The sequence below is a fragment of the Denticeps clupeoides genome, chromosome 1, assembly GCF_900700375.1.
Source record: "Denticeps clupeoides chromosome 1, fDenClu1.1, whole genome shotgun sequence".
Taxonomy (NCBI): domain Eukaryota; kingdom Metazoa; phylum Chordata; class Actinopteri; order Clupeiformes; family Denticipitidae; genus Denticeps; species Denticeps clupeoides.
In genome coordinates this window covers 30,885,006-30,911,225 of record NC_041707.1, presented here as the reverse complement: position 1 = coordinate 30,911,225, position 26,220 = coordinate 30,885,006, and the positions used below count along the sequence as shown (strand labels likewise).

General features: G+C 41.1%; 2 protein-coding genes across 3 annotated transcripts; both read right to left on the bottom strand.

Annotated features, from left to right (window-relative positions):
• Positions 1–1,938: 1,938 nt before the first annotated feature.
• Positions 1,939–12,317, bottom strand: LOC114787481 (adenylate cyclase type 8). Of its 2 annotated transcripts, XM_028975059.1 has the most exons (18): positions 10,166–12,315; positions 9,852–10,001; positions 9,637–9,767; positions 9,370–9,481; positions 8,683–8,810; positions 8,381–8,539; positions 8,072–8,303; positions 7,630–7,818; positions 7,436–7,536; positions 6,804–7,005; positions 6,238–6,336; positions 5,983–6,155; positions 5,083–5,164; positions 4,859–5,017; positions 4,580–4,726; positions 4,406–4,498; positions 4,190–4,304; positions 1,939–3,305 (listed from the first exon to the last, which is right to left on the bottom strand). In XM_028975059.1, the coding sequence occupies exons 1-18, from the start codon at positions 11,105–11,107 to the stop codon at positions 2,902–2,904; spliced, it is 3,618 nt and encodes a 1,205-aa protein (XP_028830892.1). In that variant the 5' UTR covers positions 11,108–12,315; the 3' UTR covers positions 1,939–2,901. The 2 variants fall into 2 exon arrangements, with proteins under 2 accessions (XP_028830892.1, XP_028830894.1); XM_028975061.1 differs by lacking the exon at positions 7,436–7,536 and having other exon boundaries at positions 7,601–7,818; positions 10,166–12,317.
• A 1,885-nt stretch (positions 12,318–14,202) lies between these two features.
• On the bottom strand, positions 14,203–25,984 carry dnajc27 (DnaJ (Hsp40) homolog, subfamily C, member 27). The gene is made up of 7 exons (XM_029000530.1): positions 25,565–25,984; positions 25,330–25,412; positions 25,012–25,081; positions 23,951–24,115; positions 21,648–21,770; positions 21,321–21,481; positions 14,203–17,825 (listed from the first exon to the last, which is right to left on the bottom strand). The coding sequence occupies exons 1-7, from the start codon at positions 25,649–25,651 to the stop codon at positions 17,693–17,695; spliced, it is 822 nt and encodes a 273-aa protein (XP_028856363.1). The 5' UTR covers positions 25,652–25,984; the 3' UTR covers positions 14,203–17,692.
• Positions 25,985–26,220: the final 236 nt, after the last annotated feature.

The window sequence follows — 26,220 nt, the reverse complement described above, 5'->3', positions numbered from 1 at the left end:
AATGATAAGTCTTCAGAGGGGGGAGGAAATGTAAAAAGTTTGGGAACTTTTTAACTGTATGGTGTATGTTGTCAGTGTATTATGGGCTTAGGTTAGGTTATTTTCTGCATGGGTGCCAAGGACACCACTTATATTGACTACACATCCCCTGTTGTAGTAATTAGCTGAGCTTTCTCAAATAAACACAACACACCATAGGTTACCAGTTTCATTGATTTATTTACTTGTTAACCATCCCATCGAACAGTGAGGTGCTTCAGCTTCATTATTCATCCAAAGTTCCAACAAGTACGCATACACACTGTTCATGTTTTCAGTGTGTTTTTTTCTGCTCTGGCACCAGAAATGTTCGCCATGGAAACGCGCGCCCTGTGAGAATAGTGCCTTTCTAGGTCAGCTTGGGACAGGGGAAAATGGTGTTTGATGGAGGGGGAAGTGTTTGTGTGCTGTGTTTATTTTGTTAATGTATAAGTGTTCTTTGTATGATTTGAGTCATGTCCTTTTTCTTATGAAATGGTAAATTGTGAATATATATGTTGATCTAGAGTTGACCTGAAAATGACCGCCTGCTGTTCCACCCTGCCATCTTGAGCTCACCCAATTAGACGTGGACATTCCTGCCTCACAGGCCACTAGATGGTGGAATGAACTTCCCTTTAAGGTCAGAACAGCTTAGTTGCTGAGTATTTTCAAATGGCAGCTTAAGACTTTCCTCTTTATACTATACTTAGACTAACTTGTAACCTTCTCATAGTCTGACTTATGTAAGAAAAACTATAACTGAGCAAATAAAATGATTTGAATTCATAGTTGTGATCCAGAACTGATTACTTATAACATGAAAGCTAGTCATAGCTGCATTCCATATCAGCATTTCATATTTAACCCATTTACATTTACAGCATTTATCAGACGCCCTTATCCAGAGCGACTTACAATCAGTAGTTACAGGGACAGTCTCCCTGGAGCAACTTAGGGTTAAGTGTCTTGCTCAGGGACACAAGTAAGTGGGATTCGAACCCGGGTCTTCTGGTTCATGGGCGAATGTTACCCACTTGGCTACTTCAACCCAATGGCCCAATGAACAATCAAGACATGGGGATTCTGGTGTGATTTCAGGGTCCTGCTGAGAGAATTTAAACCACCTGACCGTCACCATGACCAATGTGGGATGATGAAGAGCACATACCTGACACTGTCCCTCATTCTAAGTGTGTGATGATTGGTTCTACAGAGGATGCTGTGTGAAGGAAACAGAATCTGTGGAATTAAGAAGCTGCAAGAATGTTTATATAGTGGCATCTTCATTTGCAAAATCACACTTAAGGGATCAGCAGTAGTCACGCCACACAATTAACAGAGGTGTCAATTTAAATGTGAATAATACAAGTGAAGAAGGCTGTAAATGATTAGATATGGTGTATTTCAATGCATAGAAAGTCATGGGTCGTTCTGAATTTTGTGTTTGCATAGTCTTATAGTCACTGATCACCTTGATTGTTTCCATCTTGTAAATGAATCCATTCCATGTTCTCTGTCATTCCTGCCTTGGGTGCATGATTCATGCTTTAGTTTTCATGTGGGCCCACATGCCATGTTCATTCATTAAAACCTACCAGATCTGTAATCAGGCCAGATCTGTGGTCTGATTTTGAAGCTCAGGTCAACTGAAGACTGCAGGTGTACATGCTGAAGAATGGGCAGATGTGCAGTTCTTGGTTGTAGGATGCAGGGACCATAATGCGCTGCTCATTTTCCAATATAGAGAAAAAAGTATTTCACAACTTCAAGAATGTCTCTTAAACATTGTGTTACCGACTGCCTAGTGCTTTGCTCCCATGATACCACTTCTTACAACTAATTAAAGATAAACCTCATTCTAGGAATAAAAATGCGTCATTTAAGGTTTTAAACAAAATCCAACGAATCTATTCAATGAAATGTACAGGCAAACATCATATTTAATATGTGATCATACAGGACATTGTTTCTCTAAATGATATTCAGTAACGATTCAGTACTGATAAACAGTAAATAAAAAAATGTGTTTATGAGGCCTGGGCATAGAATAATTCAAAACCAGATAGCTGTCTTTGAAATAATTTTACATAAGTGCACTAAAGTGAATGGCATTGTGAAATTCACACCAGTAAATAATTAGAAACAGACCAGAATGGCTTAAATGATCATAATCACTGCATTTTGTGTTAACAACCAGAGTGCTTCATGCAGACAATATATAAAAATAGTACATACACCTGAATAATCTTTGGTCATTATGAAAAGATTGTTTGACCAGTAGTTTCATTAAAGTTATTTAGGTAATTAAGTATTTCAACAGACAAATCTATTAGTAGGCATAATGCTTGTTTGAACTGTAGAAAAACTGCAGTGGTCTGGCTAGTGTGGATTAAGTGGATATTGATGTCCACAATTGATGTCCTCTGAATGCGCTTTCTCATTTTGACACTCTGTGACAAAGGCAGTATGAAAGTTCACTATTTGCTCACCAGAGTCCCCATCCCCACACACTGCTCCCCGGGTGCCTGTCATGGCTGCCCACTGCTCACTAAGGGTGATGGGTTAAAAGCAGAGGACAAATTTCACTGTGTGCACCATGTTCTGTGCTGCAGTTTATCTCAATGACAATCACTTCACTTTGAATGTGGATTTTGTCCCATCTTCACAGTTATATTTGAGTTTACAAATCTTGATGAATAAAGTGGTTTAAAACGTACACAAATATATATAATTAGTGTAACAACCTTTCATTAAGTCCATGATTTGCTGCAGTGAGAACAAAGCTCTGCACACATTTGAAAATTTCTTGTGGTGAGTCCTGGAGGTGAGATGAGTCCTGTGTCTGTAGGAGGAGAACGGTGAGGCTGGTTTTGTTTATTGCTACACCTCCAGAATATGAAAGCCTCCATTCTCCTCTCTTAACTTCTCTCTCTTCCGTGCTTGGACGAGAGCAAAGACAACGGCAGACAGGGTGTTGCGTCCATGAGGAACCGAACGGCTAATGCTCCTCTCCATGTAGCTGGAATGCTGCTCACGACTGCTGACAAAGTACGTTCGCACACTGCCCTGTCGTTCACTCACTCCTTTAACGTAGATGTCCCCCCGAAGCTGGAGCTTAAAGCCATGCTCTGCCAGGATCCTACTGGTCGCCTCGGGTACCTGGATGCGGCCTCTCACTCCAGTAGTGTCCATGCGGCTTGCAAGATTTACAGTCGTTCCCCATATGTCATACTGTGGTTTTGTGGCACCAATGACGCCCGCAACCACAGGGCCGTGTGCAATACCTATGGCATTTGTTAAAAATAAGGGTTCATTAAAAAAACTCAGTATACACGATCAAGTAAAAGTGTTCAATGTTTACCAATCAGCCATATTTAGTCTCTGTTGTTCCTGTCATGATAACTGGGAGAGGCCAAGTCGAAAAGGCTGGTGTGTATCTAACACAAGTTGCCATGTGCTGCTGCTTGTACTTCAGTTCTGTCTATCGCACATGCGAAGTGAGGACAAAGTACGAAAAATCTCAAACAGGTCTGATCATCTGATCGTGATCTGGTTATGATCTGGTTATGATCTGGGTAATCAGTGCTCTTTACTTTGGGTACACTATAGGAGACACAACACATGATCAAGCTGAGATTCAGCCCAACTTATCGTCGGGTGAAAATTGAGATTTGGAGAAGTTGGGAGGTTTTGGAGGTTAAGTCAACAAACATCAAACTATTCTTGCAAGGATGCATTATCTTGTCTGTTTAACATCTGTTTAACTATTTAACATTATGAACAAAATTTTCACCTGCTGCCTAATACATCTCACCCCATGCCTGGTGTCATTGTAACAAGATGTTTAATGTTATTTCCTTCAGATATTTATAATGTTATGGTTGATCTGTCTCCTATGTGCCATGTCTCAGACTAATTGTGAAGCAATGACATAGAAACATTGACGTAAAATGTAATCTTGTTAGACAGACAGCCAAGTGTAAGCCTATTAGCATCTGTCTTGAGTAAACTCCAACAGCGAGTAATTTACTCAAGGGATTTTGTTCACTGTAGCAGTGGCAAGTTGCGCGGAGGCTTTGGAGCATGCTGGGTTCATGTCCTCTGCAAGAACCAAAATCAAATGTACAAATGACAAAAAAGGCAGAGTCAATGCTGGTAGTACACCCACCAATGCGAAGCTGGAAGTTGTTGGAGGTGATCTTGTTGATTTCTCTCAGGGTCTCCTGCATGGCTAAAGCAAACAGCACAAGTTCACTCAGATGACCCCATTCATCTGAACTTGCCTACAGGAAAATCAGGAGACAGTTCTCAGATTAGCATATGAGTTGGAGGGTCACAATGAGCAATACAAATCAAATGTTACCATCTAAATCTTGGCACTTGCCTGTCTGTCAGGAGATAAGCCTGATGCAGCCATGTAGCAGCTGCCAATGGTCTTAATTTTCTCAATTTCTTGAAAGTAGGACTCATCAAGCAGCTGAGAGAACAATAGTCATGATATTCAAGTGTATTCAAGTGTATTCAAAGACTCTTTACCTTACCTTTTTTTTTTTTTTACCTCATCAAAGTCAGCTATAATTTCATTGAGAAGCCGGAGACACTCCACATCTTGATGATTTAGCTCTTTCTGTTCGTAGTAATCAGTGAACCCAGGAATGGATGCAAACATGACCCCCACTTTTTCATAAGACTGAGAGTATAAATCCTGGCATTTGAAGAGAATAAGCAAAAAAAAAATACTTGGCTCACACTCCTCTAAAATAACTGCTTAGAGAGTTGCTGAGTTTCATGCAGAAACAAGATTTTATAGAAAAATGCAGAGCCGTAGATTTGGTACCTCATTGTTGCGGTCTCTCTCTAGGAAGTGCTGTGCCACGTGGGATGGCAGAATGTTGTAGAGGAGGCACTCGTTGTGCTCCCGGAGCTCCTTCATGTCCTCTACTTCCTTCCTGGCCTGTAGCCTCCACAAGAAGTCCAGTCTGGCTGTTGTCTCCAACTGAGGGAAGAGGGAACTGAGTCACTCTGATCTGGTGGGCAGTAAACTATATCTGAAAGACTTGCCTGTCTACTGTTGTAGAGGACGGCCACCACAAACATAGCCATGAGTAACACCGAGATGCCCTTTCTCCTGAGATACTGAGACCTTGACGTTGACAAATGCAGAAACACAAGAACATGTCATATATGTGCTATGTGGGACTGTAAGATCATCAAGTTTTAAAGCAAGGTTCTTCAACTCATGGCCCTTGATGTTTGGTACTGGTGACTTTGCAGTTTCCTTTGCAGTCAGGTGTGAAGCCTCTGTGACCAATCAGAATCAGTAACCACCTGAAAAATGACTTATGGTCCAGAGCTGAAGAACCCTCCTGTAAACACTCTTGAATAATCATGGCACAAGCCATGGCAGCAATATCCTTCTCCCCTATATTCCTGGAGAAGAAACATTTTGAAACTACTCTTGTTCTAGAGAGGATGGTAGTAGTGGGTAACACATTAGCCTATGAACCAGATGGGGCAGTGGTGGCCTAGCGGTTAAGGAAGCGGTCCCAAAATCAGATGTTTGCCGGTTCGAATACCGAGCCACCAAGGTGCCACTGAGGTGCCATCGAGCAAAGTACCGTCCCCACACGCTGCTCCCCAGGCGCCTGTCATGGCTGCCCACTGAGGTGATGGGTAAAAATTTTGTTGTGTGCTGCGCTACAGTGTTTCACAATGACAATCACATCACTTCACTTCAAATTCCCACAAATGGGGAATCTGTGACTTTGTGGTCATTTGAAAGTGAAGTGATGTGATGTGATTGTCATTGTGAAACACTGCAGTGCAGCACACAACGAAATGTGTCATTGTGAAACACTGCAGTGCAGCACACAACGAAATGTGTCCCCTGGACAAGACAATTAATCCTGGGTTGTCCCTGTAACTATGGATAAATGTAGTATATCTAAATGTAGACTTTACCACTGAAACTGGCCATTCTGGTGCTCACGGATGAAGAGAACATGGAATGCCACCTCTATGAGATACGTGTAAACAGCGATGACCAACATCAGCACTGCTAGTTTGAGCAGACAGCTGAGCCTCAGGAATACTGCACAAGTGACCATGGCGATCACACCGCTCAAGACAAAGATCTGAAATGGAAGGAGAGGGAGATTAGAGTTCTGACCAGTTGCAGTTGTGCTACAAGGAACAGTTGGTTTACAGTTGGATCACCTCAGGATGAGTGCAAATATCGATGGGCCATCTGCTCATCTCTTGTTCTGTGCTGGTGTTGTGTTCTTCACGTTCAGATTCCACAGTGTTACACCACAGCTGCATAACATATACACAAAAATGTGCCAATGAGCGAACAATGAGCTGGCACAAATAAATGTACTGTTTTTTCCCCCTTTTTCAGTTGTAATGGAAGCAGAAAAAATCCACAAGATTTAACATGTACTCCTGTAAACCAAAATATGGCACATAGCATGGCATTTATGGCATATGAATTTTCCAATTCAGAACATGAGCTCTGTTCTTTTTCATTTTAGTTTAGTAAGAGGGTGGTAGTAGCCTAGTGGGTAACACACTCGCCTATGAACCAGAAGACCCGGGTTCGAATCCCACTTACTACCATTGTGTCCCTGAGCAAGACACTTAACCCTAAATTGCTCCAGGGAGACTGTCCCTGTAAATACTGATTGTAAGTCGCTCTGGATAAGGGCGTCTGATAAATGCTGTAAATGTAAATGTAAATGTAAATGTAGTTTTTGTATTTAACCTCCAGATGTGACACTCACAATGTCTGCAGACGCCACACCAAAGTTTAAGCCGATGGCTGCCAGAGTGAGGATGTTGCGTACACTTTTGGTCTCATGGATCCAGCAGCAGAGGTGCTGCAGTGGGACAGGAGAGCACTTGAACTCCTCAGCCAGGGTGACCATCAACAACATTGCATAAACCAGCAGGAACACAGAGAACAGAACCACCATTGGACTGAGCCTGGAAAGAGAAAGAGGGAGAATGGGGTAGATTTTTTCTTACATAGTTCAACACGTGAATAACAACATTTATGGGAACAATTCAATTCAAATTATACCATCCAACAGTCAAAAATAAAGTGAAATCAGTCTGTTCCTAGAGAAGATGATCATAGCCCCTATTCAGAGAGCACCTGGGTTCGCATGATTAGACTAATTAGCTCAAGTTTGGATCAGGATGGATAAACTCAAATTCAGGGATTATGCCTGGAGGCTTGTAGTCCGGGTCCAAAAGAAAAGCATGATCAGATTTTGCATTCTCATGTCAAAAGTCATTAAGCATCCAATCTAATATTTTTGGTGACAAAGACAGTTTGCCCAGAACATATTAGCTGGCTAACAATGGGATGGGATAGATGAGAATACATGACACACAAATAATGAAAACTCACTGTGGAGATGGAATGAGTGCCTGGACCGCCATGATGAAAAGCAAGATGAGGAAAGAGCAAGCCAAGTTGGATTTGAACATCTCATCCCTCATTTGGGAGAACTGGGACAAGAAGGTTCAGATAAACAATACCATCAGCTATAACCTAAGAAACAACAGTTCAAACCTTATAATGGTGTCAATCCATCCAGTCACCTTGCCCTCAATGTTGCTGTCTTTGAAGACCAGTGTAAATGGGGTAATGTGTTCTTTCCTCATACGTTCACTGCTGCGCACCTCGATGGACTGCTTGATGCGCTTGTTGATCTCACGTGAGCCAGAGTGGCCTGCAGCCAACTGATTGGGCAACTGCACCAATGAGCCGTTAGTGAAAGTGGCCAAGATCTATAGAACAGAAGACAATGTCCTAACTGTGACAGTGCCAGCGACTAAATATTTTACTGTGAACAGGCCACTTAAAATACTATGGTTGCTTAAACACCAACCACACATATACCCTTATCTCAAGACAATTTAATTGAAAATCTCTAGACATTTATTTCTGTGTAAAGAATAGCTCAAACACCTGGTGTTCATACTAACATTTACCAATGACAAGATAAATACATTTCCGTTAAGAATGGGATCAGTAACTCACGCAGTTCATGCCAATGATGTTGTCAAAAGGCAATTCTGTGCTCCATGATGTGTCCTCTCTGCTTGGCCTCCTGACTTTGGGAGGTTCCACATCCTCCTTAGGGGTATGACAGATCAGGTAAGTCTCGATTTTGTGTTTGCGGAGGAACTCATTGCGCTCACATCCACACCCTTCCTCTGTCTCGTAGATGCCACCCAGGCAGTCCTTGGTGGCCTGTGAGATGTGGATCCTCCTGAATTAGAGACAGTGATACAACTCAGCTCTTTGCCTGATTTCTTTAACTTTGCTCAAATGAAACATTCTGCTTACCCTGGTAGTCCCCCTGCCTCCAGCATGTTAGCAATATCTACATCCCAGGACCACACATCAAACTGCCACTTCTGCAGTCCCAGGACTCCACAGAGCACTGAGCCAGAGTGGATCCCAATACGCATATCCACATCGTGGTTCATCTCTTTACGGACAAATCTAAAGAAAAACTATCCCGAGTTATTACCAAAGAACATAAGCCTTCATCAGGCATAATTATTTAATGCTATTTAATAGTTCCACAGTATTGTACTTGATCTGCTGATGTGTACAGAGCTTCCCCACATCACGTAATAACACACCGGATAGTGTTGATCATGTCAAGCCCCATCTCCACACAGCACCGGGCATGAGCACGTTCGGGCTCTGGCACACCCGAAACACAATAATAACAGTCACCCAAGATCTTAATCCTCATGCAGTGGTGATCCTGTAAGCCATAGGACAATCCTCTTAGTACAACAGAGTACAAATTAATTCACAATAAACATGCAGGGAGGGGAATCTAGATTCTGATTGCTTACTGAGCGTTGCCAGGTAGACTGGATATTTTATTACAAGTCATCTGTTAGCACTGTAAGTGCAGCGCTATCTGCTAAGCATGGGGCTTATTCACTTATACAAGGTCCAAAACGGCCTGAGGATTTACATACAGATGTAGAAAACATAAATAGACATGTAAAGAAAGAAATTGATCTATAAAGAAAGGAACGTAATATTTGCGCATGTGACGTACTGTCAAATGCAGGTTTAAAACGTGAAAGTAGCGTGTGCGAGAGCGGCCAATCATTAGACACCTCCAATTTTTTAACTTTAAACTTTAAGATAATTAAAGATCATCTTCCCAGTGAATGTTAGGTAGTTTCTTACAGATAGCTGCCAAGCGGTTCTTTATTAACTTTAACAAGCAAAAACCTAAGTGTGTAGGGGTAGCTCAAAGATAGTGCCATATGTTTTCTTTTGCCATTAATGCAGCTTCAATCTCTCACCTCAGCCAGGCGATCAAAGCGACCAAACAGCTCATTGAGAGTGCGCACCAGCTCCTGGGCAGACATGGTCATTGACAATGAAGTGAAGCCCTTTATATCAGCAAACAGGATACTGAGACAAAAAGAAAATTCACCCTGTTTATGCACTACGGGGACTGACTACATTTGATGTTGAGCACTAACTACAAATTGACACATATTCAATTACAATGCAGGTTGCAGCCTAGTTAGAAGATTATTTTTACACATGAAATGGAGATGGGGTACCTAACGTCTGTATACTGATGGATGTAGATCTTGTGGAATTGCTGAGATAGAAGCTCGTCTTCCATGGCACTCATGTCTGCTATCATCTCCAAGGCCACAAAACGAGGCAGGATGGACATAACTAGACGTTCCTGCAGCAAGTGGGCATCAGCCTTTACATTTCCCTGTTTCAGGACATTGCTAGAATCTATTCCTTAAGCTCATCGAGGCCTGACCTGTCTCTGGTTCTCTTTCTCCAGCCTCACCCGGCCCTCAATGCAGCGTCGTGTTTCCAGGAAGGCTTGGCGCTGGGCTCGGTCTGAGAGGTAATGAATGAAGAGTCCTGCTGTGTTCATGCCCACATACAGCAGCCCTTTTGAAAGCACCTGCAACTCCCGCACAGTTATAATCATTTTAAATACAAAATGACCAGATCCTAATTCAGATCTCTTATTTATTTTAAAATACTACCAGAGTATAGAGTTTACATTCATGGAGATAATAAACTTTTTAACGACTGTTATTTAGGTATTTTTCGGCAGACTTTTACCTTTCTGACAAGTTCAACATCATTGTAGTTGCTTATGGTTTCCACCAGGAGGTGCAGTGCTGCAGTAACTGTGCCGGTGCAGATGGACCAGAGAAGAGGCAGGGGAAGGAGTGTATAGGTCGCAAAGAGTGTAAAGAGCACATACCAGGACTGGTCCTTCTCCAGTCCATTCACCAAACCTCCCAGCACCTGCACTGTCTGGGACAGCCAGCTGGCCAGGCCGGCGTACCGCAGGTATTCGGGTGACATGGTGCCCTTGCAGGCCAGAACCAGGACGCACAAGACGGCACCCAGGGCCATGAAGAGACCTGCCAGCCAGCCGCTAAGCGAGTCCACCATCTCGGGTGCCACGGCCAGGTAAATGAAGATGATGTGGAGTTTGGTGACGATGTCGATGACGTTGGTGACCACCAGGGAGATCCGTCGCTGGTGGGAAGAGAAGTGCTGGTAAAGCTTTTCCAGGTCCTCGGACTTGAAGACGTGGTGAAGCGTGGGGAGGAAGACTCCCCAGAGAGTCGGGCCCCAGCTGATGAAGAAGTCGGCATCGCTGATGGAGTCGGTGCTTTTCTGTGTGCTGGTGGAGTTGCGATCGCGTGCCGGGTGCACGCGGGCTGCAGAGGAACGGCGCTTGTGCATGCCCGCGCCCCGTGCCATTTTGTTGCGTATCTGCCGGTTGATGTCATCAATGTAGGCGTCGGTGACAATGATCTTGTGAGTGGCGCCAGCCGAGCGCATGTCCCTCTGGTTGAGGATGTGTCGCACAGCATTCTGCCACTTGAGCTGCTTGCGTTTAAGGCTGGGGGAGACGGCGCTTGCCGAGCAGGCCGGGGGCTGAAGTGTAACGTCGCTGGAGCTCCGCACCTCCTCAGACATTGCCATGCTGCCACAACAGCTCACCTCACACGGCACACAGCAAGTCACCAGAACTGTGTGACAGAGCATGCCGGCATCCACAGCGGATGCAGCGGACCCTCACATTGGGTGGGATAATTTTACAATCAAGTGTCATATTGATCTACACTATGTCAATCTCAATCAAAGATTCTGTCAATCTGGACAAATAATTCATAGGAAATGTGTCAGAATGAACCTATTTCAGTAGATGCAGCAGGCTTCTGGTCTAGGGCTGGTTCATTAACACAAAAGAAAGGTTGATGTTCAAAAATGGATAAAATCCAAGTGTATAATCCAAATTTGTTGTCTTACGAATTCCTGTCAGCGGCGTAGCGTGGTGAGAAATCCATATGAACCCCTATTTCACAGCAAATCTCCTGCATAGACAGTCTTCAGTTTCTTCTCAATTACTTTCAACAATCAAATCCTTTCTTGAGATCATTCTTCTGATCCATCATTAAGTCCATTTTTCTTCACAGTACCTCAAGTGATTGTCCCTGGAGAAGAAGAGGAATTTTGACTCTTCACCGACGGTCCATTACAGCAAATGAGGATTCTCCTGTGCGCTCCCATCCTGAAGGAAGGATGTCAGGTGCCGAGCAGATGGCCAGAAAGCCATCATGTTTCTCATGTCTGCTCAGTAGAAGGATGCAATCTGTCCATCAGGGTTAATCCACAAGAATGCCCCACTTTCCCAAAGATGGAAACTGGTTCCCAAGCAGGTGAAAAGGGTCTCCTCCTTTGCGGAACAACTCACTACCGTACAAATGAGCTTTGACAGATCTGCATTGGCTCTGTATGGGATTACTTACTCAGCAGCCAAGACGTGTAGGTCTACAGAAGCAAAAGCAAAGAGCAGATGCGGACTGAATCACTATTGGGAGTGTCATGGCTTGATCAGACTGGCATATAGGTCTTGACAGGGCAGGGACTTTTTTTCTGTCGTGGTGGCATGATCTGATTGGCTGACCCCTGACCCGGGGGTATTGCTGGGGTTTAGAATGCTGAGCAGGTGAGCTGATTCAGGCAACATGGCCCATAAGCTGGATGAAGTGCTTGCCACTGATCTGGCTAATTGCGAATAACGTGCATGTGGTCAGAAATCCACCAAACCCAGCCATCTGTGCCACACACACATTGTACGCACTGTACCTCTCAGTTTCCAGGTTCCCAAAATAATATTTGCTTACAAAACAAAGACATTCATGGAGGATGCAGAAATTCATGCTTAGTTACAACAAAGCCAGTGAAGAAAAATACATTTAAACAGGATTGAACAAAAATTAGGACAAGAAAGAAAATGCCACTAGCATTTTCCTGTTTATAATGTACAAATCATTATATGATTTTTATGCACCTGGAGTAATTAAATTAGTAACAGGCAATTTCCACATTTTTAAAAATTAAAATCTAATTTCTGCTTGAAACTGTGCAACTGAATTCTCATTTCCTGCTGCAGAATTACATTACATTACACCAGACTTTACAAGTGTGATGAATCTTACTGCATGCTCAATTTAAAAATATCACACAAACCTTATATTCTGAAGGAAAACCTCCAGCTGCAGAAATGACTGTCCATCTTCTCACTGTGTGACCTCGTTCTCATTAACAAGAGAAACATCAAATTAATATGTATACAGTACAGGTCAAAAGTTTGGACACACCTTCTCATTCAATGTGTTTTCTTTATTTTCATGACCATTTACATTAGATTGTAATGTTAGATTCTCACTGAAGGAATCAAAACTATGAATGAACACATGTGGAGTTATGTACTTAAAAAAAAAAAAAGTGAAATACACTCTTGGCATTCTCTCGATGAGCTTCAAGAGGTCGTCACCTGAAATGGTTTTCCAACAGTCGTGAAGGGGTTCCCAGAGGTGTTTAGCACTTGTTGGCCCCTTTGCCTTCACTCTGCGGTCCAGCTCACCCCAAACCATCTGGATTGGGTTCAGGTCCGGTGACTGTGGAGGCCAGGTCTCCACTTTTTTAAGTTAAGTAAGTAACTCCACATGTGTTCATTCATAGTTTTGATGCCTTCAGTGAGAATCTACTAATGTAAATGGTCATGAAAATAAAGAAAACTAGAGGTGTGCATAGATTAATTTTCTTAATCTAGATTAATCTCACTGTAATCTTGGAATTAATCTAGATTAATCTAGAGTAAGCAAAATTAATCTAGATTAAAATGGCTCATTTGAATTCTACCGAAGGCATTCAGAATATGTGTGCTACCCAAATAATGACTAAAAGTAAGTCTTTGAGAACGGGTTTCTCAAGCCAGGTGGCGCATTAGACAGGGGCTCATCTCATGTTTCCAAAATGCATCACAAACTGCTTGAGAAAACTGTTCTACTATGATAATTGGTGATGAAAATAAATTATGTTCAATAAGATGTACTTGTGTTTACCAACTGTTTATTCAGTTAAATAGCTGCATCCACGTTTGATGTGGTAATTTCACAGTTCGAAGACTCGTTCTCGCCCCTTACAGTGCTATTCGGCTAGGTATACATCCGCGCTAAAATATCAAGGTGAAATATCAAGGTCATCATAGTGTAGCGGTTCTTCTTCTGAGTTGTGTAACTTTTTGATTTCGTCTCTTGAACCACAAATGATGAGCTGACACCCAAGAGATTTTCTGTGCAAAGTGTATTCTGTACAAAAAGCAAGGTCGCATCATAACATCGCATCATAACATCGCGTCACACATCACGTCTTTCTGCACCTCTCCCTACAATATACAGTATTAAAAGAAATAAAAAATATTCACAAAATAACACACATGCAAAATATTCCTAATATGTACATAAATTAAAATGAAAGAAATAACTTTTTGCACACAAACCCCACACACCTCTCACAGCTCACGCCATGTGTGACCTGAAACGGGTCTCAAAAACAAAATAAAAGTCTTTAGAAAACAAGAAACTAAAAGACACAAGAAAGAAGAAATATACTAGAAATAATCTAGTGTAACCATTTAACTCCGGCACAATAGCTTGCGTAGTATAGACCCAGCTCCCAACCAAACTTTGTGAATAGATTAACGGCAATATTTTTTTTATTGCCCGATAAGAGTCTCACGTTAACGCAGCACGTTAACGCCGATAACGGCCCACCACTAAAGAAAACACATTGAATGAGAAGGTGTGTCCAAACTTTTGGACTGTACTGTATATTAAATACATTTCTAGTGATATGATTTGTTGATCAAACAACATAAATATGATATAAATATGACATAAATATGACAAGTTATGAGTTTGGCTCAGGCCTCGTGTGTGCAGAGTTTGCATGCTCTCCTTGTGTTGGCCTGGGTTTTGTCCAGGTTTTCCAATTTCCTCCTCCTCCAATGGCAAGCACAATGGGTGGATCAATGACTCTAAATTGTCCATAATTGTGAGGGTGTGAGTGAGTGGTGGTTTGTGTATGTCCCAGGACTAAGTGGAAAGTGAGTAAATGTGCTATATTTCTCTATAAATCATTCCTTTATAAAATGCATATTAGCATTTCTAATTATATATAGGCAGAGAAGAACCCACAAGTCCAATACTCTATTTGACCGGCCTAATTTCTAATTCTATTACTGGGCTGTTAATTTTCACAAAATTAACACTCTGGCTGTTTGGGAGAGGAACTTGAAAGTATGTGGGCACAGCACCTTGCTCAAGGGGACCTTAGTTGCACCTTGGCAGTTCAGGATTTGAACCTTCCGATTATGGCTCCATTTCCTTACCCACTGAACCACCACTGCCTCAATTTGGTACTGATTCTCTGATGAGTGGCGGCAGCATGCTAATATTATGTTAACGTTCGAATTGCAGACTGATAATGGACAAGGTTTCTTCCCACACCATGAGGGGAAACGCTAATGTTACCACCCACATTGCACCTTAATTATACTGAATTGTCAATCTATACCACACAAGCATTATGGTCTGTTTTATACTGGACAAGTTCCTCCTTGTTTACATGTCTATGGGGAGTGTACTATGTCTGCTTTGTCTATTTTTAAGTTTAAACTGCTGGAAACTGAATTTACCTCTAAGATGAAAAACATACCTATCTATACCACACTTAACAAAAGCCAAAATGTGCTAAATTTGTAACATGAAACTTAACAGGTTTTGATATTTTCTTGCCTGAAATTGACGTCTTTCTTTTATGACACTCTAAAGCCTTTGCATTCTAATTGATTATTTAAATGTATTGTTACTGTAATGTAACTGTTGGATATTATAGCTAAATGGCTCCTTAATGCCTTGAACATGTATTGTAGTGCAATAGAACAATAATAACACTCACCTGTAAAGCTCCTGGTTTAAAGGTCTAAAAATCTAATACAGTATTAGAGGCTGCCCTGATGAATGTAATAGAAAATGGAAATCCATTGTCTGACTTGTAAACACCTTTAAGAGCAGACTCCTTTTTCCAGAAGGTGCAAGTTAGCAAATTTGTACTCGTATTACGTATTCATTAGTTATTGTTATCATTAGTTATCAAAATGACACTGGAACATAAACAATATAAAGTTTAATACAGATATTATTTACAAGATAAAGAATGTAACAGACAACAACAGTAAATATTAAAATCCAGCAAATTCCAAGAGAAAAAAAAACAAAAAAGAAAAACTCTTCCAACAAAAAGATGACTATAACATACAGGATACAGAAAAAGGACAGGTAGGGTAAAGAAACGCAACACATTCACAAACAGTAGAACTTGCAATAAACTGTAGCAACAGGCGCCTTAAATATCTCTTCACAGTATGTTGGCACGGGTCTTACTGGACATGGAAACTAGAACACAGAGTATAAACAGAATTCCAGGGCCAAATCCATTACATATTTTTGCAAACAGTACCAAGAATATAAATCTGCATTAAATGTAAACATCGACAAAACCGTTCCACATTGGCACCACTTCTCTGCTCAGAAAATAAACAATTTTAACTGCCTAGAGTATAATTTCTCTAAAATAAATGACACTTAAAGGTACAATGTGCAGAAATTTGGCATCTAGCATTCACAAACTGAAAAATAATAAAAAAAATAATATATAAACAAACATTTCCAGTTGCAGAATAAGATTGGCCCTGCACTGATCCTGTAGGAAGGATGCATTATTGAAGCCAAAATAGAAAACAAAAAGAATCTGTAACTTCTTCAGTATTTGTGCAGCCATTTCTGAAGACACATATTTTTCCACAAGCATAATTTTACAAGAAAGCCAAGTATTTGGGGTAGATTTGTTTTTAATTTGGTGCTGCTTATAGTCATAGCAATCGAAGTGATATTTGCTGCTGTAATATTAATGCAGCTCAAATAAGTAAAAAAAAAAAAAAAAAAGCAGCTGATTGTCTAGTTTTGGGTGAAAAGGGAACACAATTCTTTTAAACCCTTCAGACATAATACAGTGGACACATGACATTTCCTGCACTCTGTACCTTTTAAACCATTAAAAACAAATATTAAAATGTCACAGACAACCCACTTTTTAACAACTTGACAGTATGATACAGGAATTTCCATTCAATTTCCATTTTCTCTAAATTATGCAAAAAGGAAGATAATAATAGGTTTATTCATGTAGAATGTGCAAAACCATGGACAAAATCTTCTTTCACTTTCATATTATACTTAAGATATTTACAAATCATAAACACATCAAAAACTAGTGCTAGTGCTTCTTGTACATACACTATATTTTAGTCATGGCATCACATCAACCTGCTTTGAGGAACAGTCTTGTAGAACATGCAACGACCGAAGCTGTGATAAGCATTATACACACCAAATTTGTTCACAAGATAATTAGATCCATACATGGAACTCTATCATGGTTAGACACACATTTCTGTTATTATTATTATTTTTTTTTTTAAACCTAGCAATCCAAGCACACACATATTGTGACATGCAACTAATATTTAAAAAGTCTGAGGAACATTTATGTAAACAATGACTTGTCCACTAAAAGTGTATTCACTTAAAGTGGATAACTGTTCCTTTGGGGGGGAAAAATCCCTCCATTTAGCCCTGGTACCAAGAGGCAATCAAGCACTGTATTGGCTAAACGCAGACAAGTCATACTTTAAAACCAATACTTTCTAAGTGAAGAAAATGAATTTTAGACAATACAGCACAAGATCATCCAATTACATGACAAGCAAACTATGTCAGGTAAAGTGAATAAGATCTTTAGACATGCCTGGTATCTATCATGATTATTTTCCATTGGTGCATGCCTATTTTGAAAATTAAGTGATTGTCATTGTGATGCACTGCAGCACAGCACACGGTGCACACAACGAAACATGTCCTCTACTTTTAACCCATCACCCTTAGTGAGCAAGGGTTTAATTATTTTTTGTCATTTTCTAGTGGTGGAAAATCCATTAAGCCATTTAGTCCTGTTACTGAACAATCCTGTTACTGGAAAACAGTCGAGTTTTTGAAATGTAAACGCCATGGGTATTAGGTAAGTGAATACACAGACCTGTAAATTTGTAATATCAAAGCTACTGTGGCACATACACTTTGATTTGCTTCAGTCACATGAAATACAACTGTAAGCATCAGTGCAAAATAAAAGTTCAGTAGAAATAACAGAGCATTCAGAGTTCTATTTGATATTTTTGAGCAGTGACGTGCGGGCATTTACCACAGCCTTGAATGCATCTTCACTTCCCGGTGCCACGCACTTGTCTGGGTGGAGCAGGACTGCCAACTTTCTGTATGCCTTGTTCACTTCTTCCCTGAAAAGCCAAATGAGAGAAACAGTGGTTGATTAAAAAGACAGCTCTCAAACACCCTGTCAAGACATCAAATGCCCATGTTCCTTCTGCCTTTCTCTGCATTTTGTATGCTCATAGCAAACCTAAGCTATGGGGATTATTGAAAATGTGATCTTTCTTACAAGCATCTCGGTCTCATAGATGCCACCATGTCAAACAGGCAAATTAATCCACACTTTGATTCAATCAAGGGAGAAATAGAGAAACATGATGTTAGCATACATGCCTAATTCAATAACACATTTACATTTATGGCTCAGGGACATAATGATAGTAAGTGGGGTTTGAATCTGTATGTTTGCAGTCTTCTTGTTGATGGACAAATATGTTACCCACTAAGATACAACTACCGCAATAAGACTTATTAAGTGGGGTAAATTATATCCGAAACACCTTCTCTTAAAAACAATGGATGTCAAATTAGCCTAAATGCAGACTTCATCACTACTGAAGTAAAAAAGCCCCTGCTGAGAGGCCATTAAAAAATAAAAGCCACTTCCAGCACAAGCATTGAACTACGTCAGCAGCTTTGATCATGTGCCACAGGTCTGATTAATCTGAGAGGAGAACACTAATTGGATTCTGGGTGTCCTCTAGTGATCTCACATACGATTACTCCCCTGTGTCCTGCATTCACACCAGGGCAGTGACCTACTGTGGAGATCACTATTAATAGAGTTTGTCTGAGGATAAGCCCTACACCTGCTGGAAGCTGCCAACATCAGTCAATAGAAGACAGTACAATATTATTTATTTTTCATAGTAATCTACCTATCAATACTGCAGTCGAACGGGCCAGGATACTAATAATTACTATGCAGCATTTAAATACACAGAACCTGTCAATAACAATAATCTAATTGCACTCAACCAGTTTGAGAACCAAGGTATATCAATTCCATTGCATTTATTTATGTTCACACTAATATTGTAAAACAATTCTTCCTGATTGTCACTTGACTCTTCTACACTCTGCCATCTTTACATTTGCCTACACAACAGTAACCCCAGTCATTTCTCTTTTACCGTGCGCCGTGTCTCCCTTTGTGGAGCCGCCAGCAAACTGCATTGCTCCCACAAGTGCCCCCTCCCCCAAACTCGCTCCCCGTTTCCTGCAGCACCCCAGGTGTAACACAAAAGACCTTGCATTTCTATCCAATTTGTGCTTTGGTCTGATGAGTCCAAATTTGAGATCTTCTAACCGCCGTGTCTTTGTGAGATGCAGAAAAGGTGAACAGATGGATTCCACCTGCCTGGTGACATTTTTGGGGATTTATTAAAAATGGGAATCACACTGAACCAGCATGGCTACCACAGCATCCTGCAGCGACATGCCATCTCATCCCATCCCATCCAGTTGGCGTTTAGTTGGACTATCACAATGTCCCCAAACACATTTCCAGGCTGTGTAAGGGCTATTTGACCAAGAAGGAGAGTGATTGATTGCTGCGGCAGATGATCTGGAATCCACAGTCACCGGACCTGAACCCAATCAAAATGGTTTAGGGTTAACTGGACCGCAGTGTGAAGGCAAAGGGGGGGCTAAACAAGTGCTAAACACCTCTGGGAACTCCTTCAAGATGCTGGAAAACCATTTCAGGTGACAACCTCTTGGAACTCATCGAGAGAATGCCAAGAGTGTGCAAAGCAGTAATCAGAGAAAAGGGTGGCTATTTTGAAGAAACTAGAATATAAAACATGTTATCAGTTATTTCACCTTTTTCCCCCACATGTGTTCATTCATAGTTTTGATGCCTTCAGTGAGAATCTACCAAGTGTAAATGGTCATGAAAATAAAGAAAACACAGTGAATGAGAAGATGTGTCCAAACTTTTGGCCTGTACTATATATATCGATTATGTTCTGGCTGCATAAAAATTCCTGTTAAAAAGTACGAGCACGTAGTGACTGTGGTAGCCTGATCTGATTACAGCACCACTCTGCGTAGTTTCACACTGTGATGTATTGAGTATTGAGTATTTTTTCAGTCCGTGCTCAGTCTGTGGTCAAATGACACCACAGACATCTGAACCAGGTGTTTTTCTGGTGTTTGTGGCTTCAGATTTTAAGGTGTTTGGGTTGTGTAGTGGATGAAGCTCTGGTGAAGCATGCAGAGAAAAGAGGCCGCCAGGAAGAAAAGGAGAATCTCATGCCTCTGCTGGGGTTTCCATCACACTCTCTATTTATTATGCTTACAGCCCCTCAGTTCTGCCACATCCGGGTAAATGTTGGTAACCACTCGTACACGAGACGAGGACATTACACGTACCAAACGTTACTGCTTTTTAGTAATACAAAATGAAATAATAAAGGGACCACAGGAGCTTGGACCAGTCTGCTCAGTGGAAAGTTGATCTGCATCAGGACTGGTTCAGACGACTAACTCTGCCCACAGCGTAGTGCCATGTGCATGTATGCTCATTGCAGCAAATCAATGCGTCAACAGGTGTACGAGTCCTTAACACTTGTATTTGAAAACATCATGTGACAATATAGTAAATTTATGGGATGAATCACGATGCATCAATATCAAGGCATTGCTAATTAATTATATTGTGAGACCTTATTAGGAGGTTAAAAAAAATATCCTTAGTATCAGTCTCAAGTTTGACATTCCACACAGGTTCCACACACCAAGACAGCTATATGGTTTACAGGACAGCCTTTCAAGCCTGCCAACTGAATGTGCAAAACTATGCAATCCACAGGCTAAACTGCAGGAACACAGAATCTTTACAGGATTCATGCAGAGATGGTACTGTAACACTGTGGTAACATAGAACGACACAGTGCGTATTCCATTATTATATTGTGAATAGCTCCGAGGAGCAGTTTCACAATCAACAATAATCAAACATTCTCCAAAAAGTTGTACTTCCTGTCACATGATGTAAAGGCAGAACAAGATTTGAGAACTATCTTGTGTTACTACTAATTTCTTTTTGAAAACAAGTAACAATGATATCAGACACATTTAGATTATTATTTACTTGAGATAATGTTTATCTTGAGTTAACTTTCTTATAAGTATCATGTTAAAAGACAGAACTGTGTTACAATGTGAATGTTCACTTGCATAAAAATCACATGACTGCACCAAATTCCATACCGTTTTCCAGTCATTATATTTTCAGCATTTATCAGATGCCCTTATCCAGAGCGACTTACAATCAGTAGTTACAGGGACAGTCTCCCAGGAACAATTTAGGGTTAAGTGTCTTGCTCAGGGACACAATGGTAGTAAGTGGGATTCGAACCCGGGTCTTCTGGTTCATAGGTGAGTGTGTTACCCACTAGGCTACTACCACCCTGTGTCCCATGGAACGTATTCAACATTCCATGTTTTTCCATTACTGAGGTTACTTGATGTCATTATACTGCTCTCCTACTGCAAGCATTAAGTTTTGTACAACATCATAGCTGTACCAGTGTTTCAGGTGTATGTGTTCAACACACCTTGTGGCTCCTGGTTTCACCCCCAACATGTCCCAGCTGTCTTTGCTGTTGCGGATGCGACGGATTGTGTCAGCCTGCTCCTTAGTAAAGCCTACACTGACCTCTGGCGTGGGCCGCTTCCCTCCATTCTCACACATGTCTGTTATAGCAGAGAAGAAGGCCTGTTGATGACAAAGGGAAAAAATTACATGTAAAGCAAAGTACTGAACCAAAGGTCCAAACCAACAAATAAATTAGTTTCTTTATAAATAAAATAAAATGAATAAATAAATTAAATATATACTGGCATGGGGCTGTCAAGTGTAATAATAATAATGGACTGGACACCTGAAACATTTCACTGATTCCTTCGCCACTTTGTGCAGATGTTTCAAAGTAGTGGAAACCTCGGCTCTCTGCCCACAGTCTCCCCTCACTTTCGTCCACCACACGCCTCTTGGTCAGGTCCACCTGAGAGAAGGGAAACTAACCTCAGAATATAATTGAACTTTACACTGCTCTGTTTTATATATTTAACACACATATACATGAAAGCCTTAACATATTTGCCATCTATTTTAATGTGACGGTGTACATTTATAAGAAAAAACTTAGCTATCGCAGATGATGATACATGATAATATCTATGGGCAACCATAAATCAGGTTCAAATACACATACACTTAGTTCATGTTACCAATAAAACTCATGTTAACATAAATAGTCTAGTCACCCCACCACCTGCTCCCTGGATCCAATCCCCTCACACCTCCTTCAGTCCATACAGCCCACCATATTATCTGCTCTGACACACGTCTTAAACTCCTCACTCACAACAGGAATATTCCCCACTGCTTTCAAACAGGTTGTCATTGCTCCCCTGCTCAAAAAACCCACATTAAACCTGTCTCTACTGGATAGCTACCGCCCAGTCTCCAACCTTCCTTTTCTTTCAAAAATTCTTGAAAGAGCAGTCCTGGCTCAACTTTCCTCATTTCTCCACGAGCATGATCTTCTCGACCCTTTTCAGTCTGGTTTCAGGAAAGGGCATTCAACTGAAACCTCCCTCCTGGCAATGATGGATGACCTTCGTGCTGCAAGAGCTGCCCGCAGATCATCTGTCCTTGTCCTACTTGATCTATATGCTGCGTTCGATACAGTTAACCACGAAATTCTTCTCACCACACTCTCTGATTTAGGAGTTACAGAAACCGTACTAGATTGGTTCACCTCTTATCTTTACGACAGGTCCTTCAAGGTATCAATGGGGAGGTGAGACATCTGTCCTCTCTAGGGTAACCACAGGGGTTCCACAAGGCTCTGTCCTTGGCCCCCTTCTATTCTCAATATACACTCGCTCACATCATCCAATCACATGGCTTCTCCTATCACTCTTATGCTGATGACACCCAGCTCTATCTGTCATTCCCACCAGAAGATGCTACTGAGCGACACCTCCAACTCAACCTATCCAAAAACCGAGATTCTGATCTTTCCGGGCAACAATTCTCCTCAGCAAAACCTTTCAATTCAAATTGGATCGCTACTGTTAACACCCACGGCATCTGCAAAAAGCCTTGGAGTTTGGATAGATGACAAACTGAGTTTGAACCATCATGTTGCTGCGATCTCCAGATCCTGCAGGTTCACTCTCTACAACATTCGCAAGATTCGGCCTTTTCTCTCACAACAGGCTACGCAGCTCCTCGTCCAGGCAATGGTCATCTCCAAACTCAAACTACTGTAGCTCTCTCCTGGCTGGAGCCTCTGCAGTCACCATAAAACCACTCCAGATGATCCAAAATATGGCAGCCCGTCTCATTTTCAATCAGCCAAAATACACCCATGTTACACCTCTTCTTACCTCCCTCCACTGGCTCCCGGTAGCTGCTCGCATTGAGTTCAAATCCTTGATGCTTGCCTACAGGGCTGTAAATGGAACTGCCCCCTCCTTCATCAACACACTACTACCTAGCTAAACCCCTGCAGGCTCTCTCAGATCTGCAAACGAAAGGAGACTAAAAATTCCTTATTCACGGGGTCTCCGATTCCAATCATCTCTGTTCTCCGTTGTTGTCCCTGGCTGGTGGAACAACCTGCCCTCCTCCACACGACTAGCCGAGACTATCACCACTTTTAAGAAGCAGGTGAAAACCCTCTTGTTCAATGCGTACACATTGCACAAACAATACAAAAATGTATAAATACATTATAATTTTTCTTAGTCTAGCACCTAACAATCGCTGAGCATGCTCTTCACTGACAAGTCTGAGCCTTATCAGGGCTCTTAGTTTGTAAACTCAATATTCTATAGAAATCGAACGAGATTTTCCTCTTGTAAGTCGCTTTGGATAAAAGCGTCTGCTAAATAAAGTAAAGTAAATATAATAAACAAATACAACATTTCTATTTGGTAATGTCACATGATAGTTTACTATATTGATCATGTGTCCAACCCTAATTTGAAGAGCTTCTTAGTTCAGATTTGTCTGAACTCCTTATCTATATTGTGGAAATATTGTTTCAAAAGCAATGAGAACTAGCTTACATACAGTTTTGAATGTGTGGTACTGTGATATGATGACAAATGCAGCTGAATATTCCATATTACCTTATCTAAATCATTATTTTTATTGAACAATCCACCTCACCTTATTGGCACACACAACAAAGACGATACTCTCCATATTGGCTTGAGAACCCATCTCCTGCTTCATCTCTGCAAGCCAGCTGTCCAGGGCATCAAAGCTCTCCCTTAACCCTACATCGTACACCAGGATCACCCCCTGGGAATCTTTGTAGAACTCATTTCGCACCTGTAATAAGATTACAGTCAGGAGTGTATCAAGAGATATTTGACCCCATGATTCCAAAGATTCTTGCTTCCTCAATACTTTATCATACATTTGAATACAATGTTTTTATATTACATCCTCAACATGAAGAATTTAGTGTAATGTAGTATACTGCCCCCTTCTGGTACGAAATGCACCCTACACAATGAATTAAATTTAAGTTCATTTAGATGCCTTTACAATTACATAAATAAAGAAAAAAATTTAATAAATTGTAAATCATATATAAAAAGACTACATTTCTGGGGTACATAGCATCTACAAGGTTAATTCACCCATTTTCAAAGATCTTACCCCTGTGCCTCACCACTGAAAGTGCTCCAATTAGGAGCATTCCATATATAACAGCCTTTGCAGCTCAAAAAGTTGCAGTATCATGTCTGTCATAGCTTTGATTGAATAATTGGCTTACATTTTGCTTGGAGAAATATATGCATTATATTCATATCTGCATTTCATTTTTGTATTTTTGCATTACATAAACATGTTTATATTCCATTTGTATAATGCTGTATATATCATATTTTCAGATTTAAAGTGGTTTTGTAGCATGATTTACTTCAGTCAGTCTGTCTGACCCAACAAAGTAAGTGGACAGTAGGCTACTATAGTTTTAGTGCTACTTTAGAAACTGCACAAATGCTGCTATTGCCTTTTACAATTGTGTTAAGACACACACATTGAAATACACATTGTATGTGACAAATATACATAAATCACCTCCTAAAATAGCCTTTACTCTTTCATCGCTTCTTACCAATGGCTTTCTGTTCTACCTGCTGTTTCCTCTGTCACAGGAGATTAGAAAATATGAACTGCTAAACCAGGGACATTGACTACCTCCTCAATTCACTCACCTCATAAAAGAATGGATGTCCAGCCATATCAAAAATGTTAACTTTGATTTCTCTGTCTCGAACTTGAACTCTGCAGGTGCAAAAGATTGCAAAGAAAGCAAAAACATGGAGGCAAAAATAATTAAATAAAATGGATTCAGAACTACAAACTCTCCCAAAATTTAAAGTGCATATAATTGCATGATCCATAACCCACGTTATGGAGTGCAGTAATTTAATGTGTTGAGTTAATCTGGTAAAATCCACGCTTAGTTTACAAAAACGACCGTCGTTTACTACATGTTGGTGAATAGTCAGGTAAGTGAAGGCTTCACTTACTTTGTAACGCCGTAGTCGATCCCGATCGTGGCCAGATATTTGGGGACAAACCTCTTCTCGCAGTAGCGCTTGATAATACAGCTCTAAGAGGGAAAACAAACTTCGGAGGTCACGTCATGACGCCACGGAGGACAGGACAACAACAAACGTCGGCTGCCAGAAGTAGCAAGCCTACTCCAATTCAATTCCAACTAGTACGCAACAGTTACACAGCCGAGTAACGCTGCACGGTTACCTTCCCGACCTCCGCGTTTCCCAGGCTGATAACTTTCACGCGCAGCGACTTCTTATTTTCCCGTCGCTTCTGAACATTTGTATCCATTGCTGCTGGAACTGGCGGACAGCGCGTCCGTGAGATATTGTAGGCGTAAAACCGACCGCTCTGTCAGCGTTTACCGCGACCAGACAGGTGATGCACCGACTGTGCGTCCCTGTGCCTGCCAACGTACAGCGGCTAAAAAGAGAGAACACTAATGGCACGGTGTCTTTGATACTACATGGTATAATTAATAAAACGACGATGTTACTATATTTCGCTGCACAGATGAAAATGTTGAAGAGAAATCAAGGTCCAGTTGGGAGAGCATAACGCAGGCAGCTAGCTACGGCTACATAGAGCTATTCTCCATCTGTCATTTCCGGGCAGCAGATTCGGCTGTGACACAGAAAAAAATTACAGGAGGGGATGAGCTGTTGGACTGAATTAAAATGACTATAAATAACTTAATATATTATATAACCAATGACCAAAAGGCAAAAGTTTGTAATATACGCAAGGAAGCACTGAGACTTTGTAATGATACGCATCGGTAGATTCTCCACTGAGGTACAGGCTAACCACTGACCATTCTGCATAATACATGAAAAACGTGCTCACCAGAAGCTGCAAAG

Bases quoted from the DNA above. Each gene is read 5' to 3' on its own strand.
- LOC114787481 (XM_028975059.1), bottom strand. From the start codon at position 11,107: ATGCTCTGTCACACAGTTCTGGTGACTTGCTGTGTGCCGTGTGAGGTG. The intron at 8,811-9,369 runs GTGAGAGATTGA...TATGGCTTACAG, and splicing joins GCTTTGATCGCCTGGCTGAG to GATCACCACTGCATGAGGAT. The intron at 4,305-4,405 runs GCAAGTGCCAAG...ATTTTCCTGTAG, and splicing joins GCTTATCTCCTGACAGACAG to GCAAGTTCAGATGAATGGGG.
- dnajc27 (XM_029000530.1), bottom strand. From the start codon at position 25,651: ATGGATACAAATGTTCAGAAGCGACGGGAAAATAAGAAGTCGCTGCGC. The intron at 25,082-25,329 runs GTAAGTGAAGCC...TTGCACCTGCAG, and splicing joins ATCGACTACGGCGTTACAAA to AGTTCAAGTTCGAGACAGAG. The intron at 21,771-23,950 runs GTGAGGTGGATT...CCCTTCTCTCAG, and splicing joins TTGTTGTGTGTGCCAATAAG to GTGGACCTGACCAAGAGGCG.